This window comes from Ursus maritimus, unplaced genomic scaffold, assembly GCF_017311325.1.
Source record: "Ursus maritimus isolate PB19 unplaced genomic scaffold, ASM1731132v1 scaffold_26, whole genome shotgun sequence".
Classification (NCBI taxonomy): Eukaryota; Metazoa; Chordata; class Mammalia; order Carnivora; family Ursidae; genus Ursus; species Ursus maritimus.
Genome location: NW_024425119.1, coordinates 1766825 through 1780697, shown reverse-complemented (window position 1 = coordinate 1780697; position 13873 = coordinate 1766825). Strand labels below are relative to the sequence as shown.

The window sequence follows — 13873 nt, the reverse complement described above, 5'->3', positions numbered from 1 at the left end:
TCTTTTTGACAGAGAAAAGCCGACAGGGGCCTCGGGGAGGACTCGCCACGAGCGGGCAGAGACGTTTCAGTCCCCTGCTGGCCCGGGCGGACCCCTCTCTCCCCCGTCCGGGGGTCCGCCGCTCCCCCACTCCCCTCCTTTCCGCCTCTTCTCGCTCTGCCTCTCTCCATTTATTTTTTCAAATGGTGTAGCCGCCAGAGGTGCGGTGCTAAATTCTTGGAAGGGGCCCGGATGTACTGAGGATGCATTACAATTTCACAAAAGGAGGCAGTAGTGGAAAGGAGCAGTTTTTGGTGTTTGATGCAATAATGGGAATCAGGTAATCATCAGAAGGGAAGAAGAAATACTGCAGATCCACGGCTTCCTTGAATTTTGCACGAAAGCCGACCTCGGAGGAGGGATTAATCCAGACCCGCTTGGGGGTGTTTTGCCATTTCTTCCTCTTCGTGGCTTCTTCTCCTTTTAAAACAATTTTGGTCCATGGTCAATGAGAACACGAGGATGTACATTCCAGAGGAAAATCATCAAGGTAAGGCTGGACCCCGCCGCCTCGCCGGGGCTCCAGCCCGGTCTCCCCGCCCTCTCCACCCCTCTCCCACTCTCCCCCGCGCGCTCCCCGCGGTCCCCGGGCCGGTCCCTGCGGAGTTGCCCCGGGCTGCGTCCGCGAGGGGCGCCCGGCGGCGGGGCGCCTCCGTCTCGCCGGAGCGGCCGGGAGCCCGGCGGGACCCGGGCCGGAGCCGCCCGCGAGCCGGAGCGGAAAATTCCCGCCCCTCCCCCTCCCCGTGCCCGGCTTCTCCAGAGCATGTGTTTCCTATGAATTTCCAGGCGAGGGGGAAAAGTTCCCCAAGTGTCTGCTCTGCCTCGCTTTCTCGCCTTTGCCTGGAAAGCCCAACTGCCCGGTCAGCGGCGCGGGGGGTGGGGGGGAGGGGACGAGGGGGCGCCGGCGCCGCCGAGCCCCGCGGGCTGGGGTCCCTCCTCTCGCTCGGGGCGCGGCTGGGAGCGCGCGCGCGCGCACCCCGCCCCAGGTCGGCCTCGCGCCCCGGGCCGCCGCCGGGCATCCCGCTTGCTGCCGGGCGCCCCCTCTCCCCCGTAGCGCGCTCCAGGTGGCGGGTGGGGGGCCCGGGATGCAGATGTGAGTCTCGGCGCCTCTCTCCCTCTTTCCCGTTTCCCTTGCTCCCTCTGTCTCGCTTCCCCTCTCCCGGCTCCCTTTCTCCTCTCTCCTGGCTCCCTTTCTCCTCTCTCCCTCCCTCTTTCCCTGGGTCTCCCTCTCCCCATCTCCCTCTCTCCCTCGGCTTACCTACACCCACCCACCTCTCTACTGCCATTGACCCCAAGTGCCCCCACACCCCGTGTATTCTGATTCGCACCCACATGTGGGCTAGCACCTGAGGATGTAAGCAGTTAGAATTCGGGCGGTGTGTGGGCTTTGCTTTTTCATGTTTTAAGGCAATAATGAAAGGGTGTGCCGAGCTCACGCGGCTCCACACTATTGCCCAGTGTTTTCCCAGCATCTCCATCCTTGGCATCAAGTGTCACCAGCTCCCCCGAGTGAGGGGGAAAGGCTTTCAGGTAACTCCCCACTTCTTGGAAACTTTCTCCCTCCCCCCTCCCCCCATATTAACAAGTTATTATGTTTGGGCATTGCTCAGCAGCTCAGGTTATGATGGAGTGTGGAGGGATGGTCTTGCTGGAGTGTGGCAGCCTCCAGCTTCTTCTCTGTCTTGTTTCCATGGCTTTCTCTGTCTCTTTTGGGTGTAGTCTTCCCTTTTTCTCGCCCAGTTTCCCAAGCCTCCCTGTTTACACTCTTCCTTTCAATTGCGTCCTCCTGAATACCTGTCGCTGTTAGTCCTGCTACTTCGTGGGGTACTTGAAGTGATTCTCTGAGGACCCCAGCCTGGTGGAGTGGTAGCCTCCATGTCTCTTCTTTCCAGTCTCCTCCTCCTTCTGCCCCCATCTCCACCATTTGGGGACAGAGCCCCTGTCCTTTAGAGCTACCTGCCTGGTCTCTGTCCATCCTGAAACTGATTTTGGGGCTAGCTGTCCCTCTGCTTTCCAGCTGGGGTGGCAGTGTGGGGGTTTTGATCCTTCGGTAGAAAGAATTTTGTCAAGGGCCATGGGTTCTAGGGTGAGCCAGGGCTTTGTCGTAAGGGCAGCTTCTGTCCCTGCATTTCTCTATGCCATGACCCCATCCATCACCTGTTCCCCTGTCCCTTCCTAGCAGGTGGAGCAGTGGATGCTCTAGGAGGTTGAGGATGAGAGACACAAAGGAAAGGGTGATATTTGTGAAGAGTGAGGATGGATGTCTCCCCTCCAGGTTCTCAACTCAGTGTGAGCAGCCTCGAAGAGGGGATCTCAGTAGTATTGTCCTTACTGTCACTAACAATGGCAGTATACCGTGGTAAGAATTATTATTCACATAATGATAATTTTTACCAGGTCCCTTCTTAGTGCGGGAGAAACCCCTCTTAGCCCCTTTCCTTTCTTTTGCCCCTTTGTGCCCCGGCCTCCCCCTCCCCCCACCCCACAGAAATGCAGGGAGCAGACGTTAAAAGTAGGAGCACTGACCCTGGAGAGGTTTGTGAGAAAGATGGAGGGACAGGAGGGAGTGAGCGGTGGCCGGGAGCTCTGCCTTTCCAGCAACATGCCAACAAACACTATGGCAACCTGAATTCCAGTTCTCTCCCTTGAAGCTGCAGTGATTATATAATTCACAGGAGCAATTTTGCCTCCATTCCTGGATGCGGTTCTCAGGTGAAAGAGCACCAGGATCCCTGTCTCCCCTCCATTTCCCATCCCCCTTCCCTCGGTCGCTGGCATTGCCCAGGGTTTTTTGCGGGGAGGAGAGATGGAGGGTGATGGAGGTAGAGAAGGCAGACCTGGAAAACAGGAATATTTACAAGGAAGGGGTTGCTGTGGTTTAATAACCGAAGGGGTGATGAAACATAATTGGGGGTTAGAGTTTCAGGAGAGAGAGAAGAGAAGCCAAATGATGATTACCTCAGATCAGTGATGGTGATGAACCAAAGAGTGGAGAACCGAAAAAGTTGTCAGTGCGGGGCTTTACATTCTTCTCTTCCTGACAAATATGAAGGCACTAAATGCATTGACCCTTTCTCCCCAGCTTTTTGGTGTTGGTGGTGGTGTTGGTGGTGGTGTGTGTGTGTTGAGGGTTGGGGTGTGGAGATCAGTGATCAGGGCACTGGAATAGCCTGAAGGTTCACTGAAGGACTGGCTTTTGACACTGGGTTTCAGGCTGGGAGTGGCTCATGTGGGTCTCGCCTCACCTCTAGTGCCCTATCTGCTCTGGTCCCACGCCAACCTCCCACTTTTCTGGGCTGATTTTCCATTGCAGGCTCCAGCTAGCAAATGAGTTTCTTAATAGTCAACCATTTAGCAAATAAAACATCAGAATGTCCCTTATCTGCTGGAGACAAGGCAGAGGGGAGAAACATGTGTTCTGGGAGTGGAAGACACACTGTGCTTTTCTTTTAACTACTTAGCAATACAGCAGAATAGTAATCATCATAATAAAGTAATAATAATAATAGTGATCACAGTTAACTCTCTTTACAAATGGTCATACAACAATGTCGCTTGCACCTCAGCTTGCGCAGGTTATAGAAAGTGTGACATTAGCTTTTCTTTCTCTGGATGCTGCATGGAGGAAACCAGAGGACAAGGGCTATTAAGGCTCTAAATATCACTCCCAGTATTGCTCTGATACTTTCCAGTGTATCAGAAAAATGTGTAATAGACTATATCACAAGAACCAATTATTCATGATTTCCACAGAGCACACACTAAAAGTATTTAAATGTGTGTGTGATTGTGTGTGCGTGTGCATGCGCACGCACACACACACATGCACACACTGAATAAGGAGAATATATTTTAGATTACATAAAAGATTAATGCACTTTGGGGACCCAGCAATTTGTAGAGAGGAATATTGATAATGAAGTCCCCTGAGACTGTTTGGACATTTCTACCTCATATGAGTGGAAAATTGTTCTCTACAGGTAGATGTTATAGGTATAGTACTTTGCAAATGAAATGGTGAGCCGTTAGCCCCTTCGGCCATCTCTCAGAGTCTTGGTGATGACTTGAACTCTTACTGCAATATTTTCTTTGACTTAAAACTGCCCTAGGTGGGTTCTTCTATATATCTAAGACCTTGGACTTACACTGAAGCACGCTGAATGGGGATTTCGAGGTCCTGCTGATCCTTGATCCTTGTATCCTCACTTCTAGCACCAGTCCCCGCTCATTCCAGGCCCCTAATACATGACTGTATGAAGGGACGCCTGCATGAACGAATGAACCGCAGTCGCAGGAAGATCTAAAGTGGATGTGCTTTCTGCCTCTCCCAGTAGGTGGCGCTCCAGGGCTTAGGAGTCAGGAAAGGGGCACTCCCATTGGGTTTGGGGAGGAAGGCTATTGGGAGGGTTTGGAGAGGATTTCTTGTGTGCTGTGACTCTTTGGTTATGCCCACACCTGTCCTAGTTCAGAGAACCCCAAAGACCAGTGTGTGTTCCCATGCCACCACACACATACCAGAGGACCCCCAGTGTGACTGAGTCCCTCAGTGACCTTGCCACCCTCTGGTAATGCAAACCTACTTTGGATTTCTCCCGCTCTTGCACACTCTTACCTCTGACTTCTGTTTACCTCTAGCACAGACAACATCCTACTGAACCTTGAGGGAGACTGTTGGGCGATTAGCCGAACTTGTTATGGCCGTATATTAATTTTCTCCCTGATTTACCATGGATGGTTTAGTAACCAGAGGGGCCAGTAGTTTCCAAGCCCAGTGGAGCATGAGGTGACCAGAAATTTGGGATTTGGAAACCCTAGCCTCTAGGGTTCCAAAGCTTGCCGGCTCAAAGGGAAGAAGACGTTTTCCTAACTTTATTAGGGAAAAAAAAACACAAAAACAACTGGGTACACTTCACAGCTGATTTCTGTTTATGAGTCTAGCTGGGCTCCTGCTGGGTAATGGCAGAAAAGCTCCCGAGACCCAGGTTAGGCAGTAACTGAGATTTGTTCTAATTTTCAGTGATGTTTTCCAGATCCTGGTGTTTTCCAGCCCTTCCTTCACTTGGCTTTCTTAGTTGTTGTGGCAAACTCTCTGAGGTTTGAGGAACCCTTGCCACCGTGTTAAGAAGGGGTGAATGAGTGCCCCATAGTGTCTTCTTCCTTTTCAGTAATTCCTGTTGCCTGGTGAGGCAGCCATTTGCCAGGTGGTAGTGACAGGTCAGCCAGGGTCATCCCCAAGCCTCCTTGCCGGACTCTGAAATCAGTGCTCAGCATTCAAAAGCCAGAGACAATTTTATTTTCCAACACAGACTAAAGAAAGCGGATAGATTGTTTGGGGAAACACCTGAAGACTTAACAACAAGACAAATCAGAAAAATAATCATGCTGGTTTAGTCTGTTTTGAGAGCCCATCCTCAGTGTTGCCTCAGTTAATGGTGGGCACTGTGGAGGAGAGCAGAAGACTGATGAAAGAAAAAAGGCATGGGGAATTGTTTTGCAAAATATCAGGTGCTAAATATTTAGCACCATGAGTGCTAAACATTCTGATAATGAAACAACACTCCAAGCCATGACTGTCATTATTAAAATAATTTAGTAAACACCTGTTTACATGTACCTCAAGGTTGGATACTGTATAAAACAAGTAAAAGTGACAGGATCCCTCTGGGAAAATGGAATGATTTTCAGTACTGTTTCAAAGCCAGACCTGTAGACTTTAACCGAACCGTGGCAGAAAAAGCAAAATGGAGGGCTGAAGCAATGAATATGATTGTTGGAACCTAAAGGCCAGGTACCACGGGAGAGGCCTTCTTTGTGTCTTAATTTCCAGATGGGGCGCTTATGTGTTCAAGACGAGGCTTTACTGACCCAATGGAGATGCACGCCCAGAACCTTGAAGCAGCCCTTGCTTCTTTCCCTCTATGGCTTAGAAGACCTTGGAGACAGCTGCTCGTGGCAAGAAGGGAACCGAAGTGCAGTCTCAGGTTCCCAGGAGCCTAGGGACCCCTGAGAGCCTCGCTGCAGTTCTAGCCTGTGCGCTGTGTGGGTGAAAGCCCAGGAGGGCCTCCTAAAGAAGCAGAGTTGTGAAATGGCTGGGAGCTTCAGGGAGCCAGGCTGGCGGGAGAAGCACACAGGAAGAGGCCCAGATGACTGGGGGGTGTCGGGGTGTGGGAATTTGGGGAACACGGTTGCTAACTTGTGGAAGTGAATTAAATTCAAGTGGCGATTTAAGGGACGTAAGGAGAACACTTTGGGCCTGGAGCTCAGGAGTCAAAGAGAGATGGAAATAGGCCCTTCCTTACTTCCCCAGAGACCAAGGGAATGAAAAGAGTAGTAAATCTGGCTTGGAGCAGAGGATGAGGAAAGGTTGGGTTGACTGGCAAGAATCCAGAACCCTTTAGTTCCTCCCCTTCCAAGAACCCCAAACCATTGCTCTCCATAACATGTTCACTTAAAAACGTCTTCTGGCTCCATGTGTGTGTGTGTGTGTGTGTGTGTGTGTGTGTGTAAGTGCACGCTTGTGTGAGAGAGACAGAGAGACGGTGGGGAGGGGATGGTTCTAGATTCATGAACTTTGAAGCACTTGTCAAACAGACATAGAATAAATGTAATGTCTCTTTGGGAATTTACTTTCTAGGATCAGAGCATTTTAAGGAACTTTTAGACAAACTCTGTTTCCAGTTGAGAAAACAGAGGCTCCCGAAGAGAGAGTCACTCAGGCAGGGATGTGACAGAGAACAAGGTCTTCAGGCTCTTTTTGCTCCTGTTTTCTCATGACCACACTTGGCATGTGTTAAAACCCATAAGAGGGCATTGCTTAGTATTTCTAGTAAAATTTTGCTTACTAAACCTTTCAACCTCCCCCTATTCTACCCCTTTCCAGTCCTGCCTTTGTACTGGTGTAAGATCATTTCTGAGATGCTAGACGTGGAAGCAGAGTGGGGGTATCTGTCATTGGAAGGGTTTAAAAATAATTGCTCAGACCGTAGAGTAAAAGTTCATACACGTCCACGAGGAGCTCCAACAAAATTCAGATCACTATGCTGTCTGCAGACGAATATAGCTCTGAGCTGTTTTTATTTGCTTGCTCCCTTTCTGTCCCACTCTAGGCTCATTTCAGCCCCTGAGAGGGAGCAGAATGATGAGAGGGGAGGCTGTGCTGTATGACTCCCTTTGGTGAACTGTTGGCAGTTCTTTGTGGACCAGCCAGCTTTGCGGTTGGTCAGCGCAGGGACACACATTAACTGCAGGGTAGAGACCATGGCACATTTGGGTTGCAGCTGGCCAGAGGACAGGCTGCCATGGACTCCACCTGAGTTGAAAGAACAAGAGCTTCTCCATGCTTCCGTGTCGGGGTCGGTCTCCTAGGACCCCTGTCCCTCTTCCCAGGAGATATTTAAATAAGGAGCAGCGGTTTAAATTCAGCCCATGGAAAGGAGTTCATCTAGGACCTGCCTTTTGCTCCCATAATCCTCGAAGCACTTGTTGGCTGCCTTGTTTGATGCTCGTATACATGGAAAACTGGAAGGCCTTTGAGGCTGGCTTGGTTTCTAGCTCTAAGGCAGAGGCATGGGCTAGACTCCCCCTTAGAGATGTGGCCTTTGAGATCGCTGGAGGAAACCACCCTTTCAGAACATAGTGTTGTGATAATCTCATGAAATATTCGTGCTGCCAATTTGCCAAGGGGGGGTTCTTTTAATACACTTGGCTACACTTGGTATTGCCTGCTTGAACCTAGCTAAAAAGAAAATAAAATAATCTTGTATCCTATCCTTTAGAGAACCACGCCAAAATCCAGACATTAAATGAATGTTCTCCCCATATAGCCTGTGGGCAGAAACGTTGGCTTGATTACTCAATTAAGCTGTGTTTACTTTGTGACCATTGTGTCATGTTCAGTCACTTACATTGTTTGTGTCCTTCCAAAATAATCCATGTTGGGCTGAAAGCTTTCAAAGATGTTAGTTAGCAAAAGTAAGAAAAATAAATAAAAATAAATAAGGGTACAGCTAGAAAAATGACCAGGGTCACATTCTTTGACTTGCTCTTTTTCTCTGAGAGTATTGAAGGAATCAAGCCTTACATTTTTTCATCTATAAAATGGAGATAAGAATCCTTAGCCAGTCCGCTTCACGGGGCAGCTGTGAGGCTCTGGATGGGAGAATGAGTGTAAATCACTGTGTGGATATCAGTCATTCCTATCAGAAGGCAGACCACTAGGGTTTGAAAAAGCAGGGCCATGAAACAACTTTCAAAGTGTTTCAGACAACTTTGTGGGTGCTGTTGGGTGACTGACATGATTCAGAATTTCAAGGATGGAAATGAGTCTGAGATGGTCTGGCTGATACCAGAATAATCAAGGAAGTGAAAAATCAGTCCAGATAGGCCTGGTATTTTGGTGTTCTTCACAACTGTTGCCCAGTGCGAGGCCAGTAGGATGCCAGGACTGGGGGACCATCTGGACTGCTGTTTCCAACCAGAGAGTCAGGACCTGGGGACGCAAGGCTCCCCTTAGGCCCAGTGGCTGTCTGCCTGCCACACCGTCATCTTCTTCCACCCACGGCACAAGGCTCCCTGCCTTCAGCCTAAGGTCCAAAGCCAAACTGGTCGGAAGTCCTTTGATGGTCCAAATATCTGGAAATAGGGCCACTGAGAGCAGGAAGGACACCACCTGGGCAAACAAACATCCCCTTGCTTTCCGGCATGAATTCCCCAAACCTAAACACAACTCCTCAGTACAGAAGGACAGAGTGCCTGGAAAAGAAAACTTTGCTTCAAATGTAAACCTTGGCTTTGGGGAAAAAAAAGCACAACAATTAATTTTTTATATATAGTAAAAGTGCTGGAGGTTTGTAGATAAAGAGAGGGACTAGTTCCATACAGCACTGAGACACATCACAATAAGAAAGGGCTTTAATTTCACATCTTAAGATTAGCTTTTATTTTCCTAAGGCAAAAATAATCTCATCATTAAAAAGTGTGCTGGAAAATTTGCATTTAAGTTTGCACATTGCACCCCACACTGTGCCCCCTCTCTCTCCCAGCCTCAGGTCCTATGATCTGTGGAGTCATCCATGCTTTCATTTTTATTTTAAAAAATCAGCTATATTGAACTATAACTTCTTCCTTTTTATATTTTGAGAATGGGGCAGGAGTGATAACTGCCACTTAATGCCTAGTGTGTCTCTAGCAATGTTCTTTGGGCTTCATGCGCTTAGTATCGTTTTGTCCTTCCATCAGTCCTGTGGAGCAGGTACTGATATTTTCCAGATAAGGAAACCGAGGACCAAGGATCTTGTGTGTTGTGGCCAAGATCACCCAGACAGTATTGGAGCTGGGCACTAAATCCAGGTCTGTTAGACTTTCAAAGCATTTGTTCTTTCTTCCTCCATATGGGGAAGAAGAGAAAGAACTCACTATCCATCCATTTTGGGAAAAACTACCTTGGGCTAGCCTCATAGAACTTTGCCTGGATTTGCTATGTGGAAACTCTGGCTTTGGCTGGTCATGGCAAGTGGAGAAGCAGCTGAAGACTTGTTCTCCTCTGGTGGCTGCTGTGTGGTCCCTCAGCATGCCCCTCCTCATAATCCCCTTCTTTAGCTATTCATTTGTGCCCATGGTTTTTGGCTGGGCCCTCTTTGGTTCTTCAGATCCCTCTGTAGACCTTAATGGAAGACCTAGACTACTCAGTCTTGGCTTTGGGATGACCACTTCTTGGTGTGGCCTCACTTTACCACCCACTCTTAGTAATTCCCTCCTGGTAAATAGACAGTCTCCTTACTCAAACAAGATTCTGAGGAGTTCAGGGGACCATCCTTGCAAGCTGAGTTCCCTGAACTTCATGCATTATACATTTGTTTATTTATTTTTAAATAACATCTTTGTGGAGCTATAATTCACATGCCATGAAATTCACCCTTTAAAGTATACGACTCAGTGGTATTTAGTATTTTTACAGAGTTGTGCAGGCGTCACCACTGTGTAATTCCTGCACATTTCATCACCCAAAGAGAAACCCCCACCCACTGGCAGTCATTCTTCATCTCCTCCTCCCTTCAGCCCCTGGCTATCATGCCTTTACTTTCTGTCTGTATGGATTTTTCATGCATTATTGTGAGCAATAATAATTCTATAATTGGAGCTCATCTGTGTGGTCTAGCGGTTGGCAGCACATCTCACGCATTTCAGAGGTAGGTATGTCGTGACAATCTGTATGATAGATGATTCAGTTAAAAGGAAGCATGAGATTAGTTACGGACTTGGGTGTCATTTGGAGGTGAGATTAAGCACTTTCAGTTACGGAAAGAATGGTTTTAAGATTTATTTCTTTTAACTGTCTCACTAAAGCTAAGTCTACAAGTCACAGCTACTGAGAGTTGAAGAAGATGTGAATGATAACCTTTACAATTTTTTTTAGTGTAGTAAAATACATGTAACGAAATTTGCCATTGTAACCATTCTCAAGTATTACAGTTCAGTGGCATTAATTTACAGTGTTGTACAACGTGGCCACTACCTACTTAGAAAACTTTTTCATCGCTCCAAACAGAAACTAACTGCAAAGCAATAACTCCCCATTCTTCCCTCTCCCCAGCCTCTGGTAACATCTGATCTACTTTCTGTCTCTATGAATGTGCCTGTTGTACATATCTCAATATCTACAATAGGTCCTTGTATTTGGCCTTTTGTGCCCGGCTTATTTCACTGAGTGTGTTTTCAGGGTTCACCCATGTTGTAGTGGGTGTCAGAACTTCCTTCCTTTGCATCACTGAATAATACTCCATTGTAAGAATATACCTTATTTTGTTTATTGATTCATCAGTGGATGGACACTTGGGTTCTGCATACACCCTGGCTCTGGTGAATAATGCTGCGGTGGACCTTGGGATACATGTATCTGCTTGAATCCTCGTTTTCAGTTCTTCTGGGCATATACCTAGGAGGACATTGCTGGGTTTGAATTTATGACTTTTTAGCTCTAAGAGCCTGTCTTCCAGTGTGGCTCCCCATGTTTGAATCCTGTGCAGAGACGAATACAGTATTAGGAAGTTCCATTGTGTCAGTAATGAGAATCAAGTGTTTTCTCTGGGCTCCCAGTGCCTATATCAGAAATTTGACTCCAATTAGGTGTTTAACAATCTAGCAGCTGCCTTTTGATGCTGCCTCCATTCCAAAAAAATAATGAAGGTCTCTAGATCCAGTTCAGCGTTTACCTCCTTGCTGACTGGGCTTTGTGACTTGACAGGAAATGGGTGTTTGGCAAGACAAAGCTATTTCGTCTGTCTGTCTCTGTCTCTCCTTCTGCCTGTTTGTCTAGTCCAGGGGCACCCACGCCTGTGGAGAGCAGGATCCAGTCTGACAACCATGAGGACCCTGGGAGAGGTTGCCTCCCCCTACTGTGTGGTTGGGCTGCGTGCTCCTCGGTGGCTGCTGTGCGTCTGCCCTGGTGGAAGGGCAGTGTGGCTTTGTTGATGGGGTCTCTGTCTCCCTGCTTTGGAGCTGCCTCAGAGGAAAGCCATGTTCCAGGGCTCTTGGTTATGCCTCACAACATTTGAAGTCTAGGCAAGGGAAGAAAAAAGTGTGATGGAAGAGAAACGGGAGAGAATCAGGAAAAGAGGGAGGTGAGTAAGGGAGAAGGGACTGGATAAGCAAGGGGAAATTTTTAACACTTGATGGGTCTGTGTTGGGAATTAATGGTCCAATTAATGATCAGGACACTTCTTTCCAATCTTGGGGTGGCTTTTTTTTTTTTTTTGGTAATTGTTTTACCTAAAAGTCATAATATCACCTTACATTTTGATTGTGTAAAATACCTTTTAAGTGCTTTTCATGTCTACTACTTTAGCCATTCTTCAAAAAAAAAAAATCCATTGAAGTCATGGGGCAACTGTTATTATTCCCAGTTTTTCAGATAAAGAAAGGTGGACTCAGAGAATTTGAACAATTTGCCTTGTTAGGGAAGGAAAAAAAAACTCATCAGTTTTATTTTTTTTTGAGAGAATATTGTATGTTAGACTTTGAGCCTGTGCATCTTTTTGTCCCATACCAAGCTCTCTGATTGGTGGGTTCAGCCTGGCCATAAATGTGTGTGTGTGTGTGTGTGTGTGTGTGTGTGTGTATCCTTCTCAGATTAGCAGAGTTCAGTATGCTAAGACAAAGATGCAGGTCACTTTGAAGACCAATACACTTGGTTTAATCCAACTATGAGCACATTCTTCCCTTGTAGGCTCTGCCTTCACATCCCCTCCCTGGTCCTGCTTACAGGTGTGTTTTGGCCACTGTCCAGAGCTAAAATGTTGTATAGTGTTTCTCCAAAGTCAAAGCCTCTGCTGTCATGTCTGGGTGGCCAGGTCAGCCTGGGGTTCCAAGCTCCACTCCAAGGGGATTACAGTCACTCAGATCTCATATTTGGTCTGCAGTGGATAGGATCTTGTGGCTCTGTTTTTCAGTTATTTAATAGGCAAAAATTTTGACCTATGTCCAGCTGTCTGAAAGATCAGGAGATAAGAAGCCTTTTCCTAAGATAAGTTGACTGTGAAATGTCCCTGAAATGGGCTGTCTCATCCCAATTGCAATGAAAATAATTTCAAGTTGTTTTTTTTTCCCCTTTCCAGAATTTGGATGGTTGGTCATTCACAGAAAGTTATGAGCATCTGTTATCTGTAAGGCAGTTTGCTCTTGGGATCTCTAGATTCAGGGAGACCTTCAAGATTACAGGCTCTCAACTATCCCTTCCTTTAGGGAGTATATAGTCTAGTAGGAGGTAAGATACACATCCACATTCACAGATACAACTATAAAATGCAAGGCAGAATATGTTTGATGTTACAGGGAGGTAAAGATGAAAAGCTTACGGGTGTAAAGAAGGAGGATGACACAGTTAGATGGAATAAGTGGAGAAAGCATATATAAAGATGATAACAAAGCTGTATCTTGAAGGGTGGACATAAATGGGGTAGAGAGGAAGGGCGTACATTCCCAACAGAAAGAATGGCACAGTCAATAATATGTTGAGAGGCATATACATTGGATTTTAAAGGAGGAGTGAGTTGAATTGGATTAGAGCACAGGTTAGATACGGGAAGAAGTGAGAGAACGTTGGGATGGCAGGAAAGGGATAATGTGTCAGGCCTTGTGTCAGGCTGAAGAGCTTGCATCCCATTTGGTAGGCAGTGGAGGGCCAGGTATGTTTGAGTGAGGAATGGTGTGGTAAGAGCTGCTCTTCCAGAAGATTAGGGAGGCGGTGGGGGGGGGGTAAAGGATGAGGTGCGGGTGCTAAGACTGCAGGCAGGGTACAGTTCTGAAGCCATAGTTCAGGCATGAGAGGGAAGAAGGGCTATTCTTAACAAAAGCCAGAGGCTAACGGAACCCCTTGCTGTTGTCTAGGTGGGAAGGGTAGAGGGTGGATTTGGAGGGTAAATGGAAGATACCCAGCATATGTGCAGAATTAGAGTTAATTTAGGGGTGATATTTAAAGCTGTGGAAATGGATGAAATTATTAGGGAGAGGGAACAGAGAGAAGAAAATGGTGAAGGAGCTGAAGATGAAGCCCTTACATTCAAAGGACAAGAAGGGGATGCAATGGAGCAGAGGAACTGAGAAAATCTTACTAGATTTGATGATTTGGGTGTCAGCAGTGGACTTTGAGAACAGGCTCAGAGTGATCACTGTGTAGTCAAGGAGACTACACAGTGCTGAGTCATGGCAGGGTGCGATGGGAGGCACATGTGGACCACTCAAGAGTTCTGACTGTGAAGGAGAAAAGAAGATATGGATTTGTTGGCACATGAGAGGCTGGACACAGAAGAGGGGGCTGTTGATGAAGCAGATCTGGAAG

General features: G+C 47.4%; 1 protein-coding gene across 12 annotated transcripts in view; it reads left to right on the top strand.

The window, feature by feature from the left end:
* The first annotated feature begins 480 nt into the window (after nucleotides 1-480).
* The window catches only part of CACNA1C (calcium voltage-gated channel subunit alpha1 C), a 639879-nt gene continuing 626486 nt past the window's right edge, over nucleotides 481-13873 (top strand). For all 12 annotated transcript variants that reach the window (XM_040641994.1, XM_040641995.1, XM_040641988.1 and 9 more), the window contains exon 1: nucleotides 481-529. In XM_040641994.1, the coding sequence (XP_040497928.1) occupies nucleotides 481-529 (49 nt within the window). The remainder of the gene's footprint in view (nucleotides 530-13873) is intronic.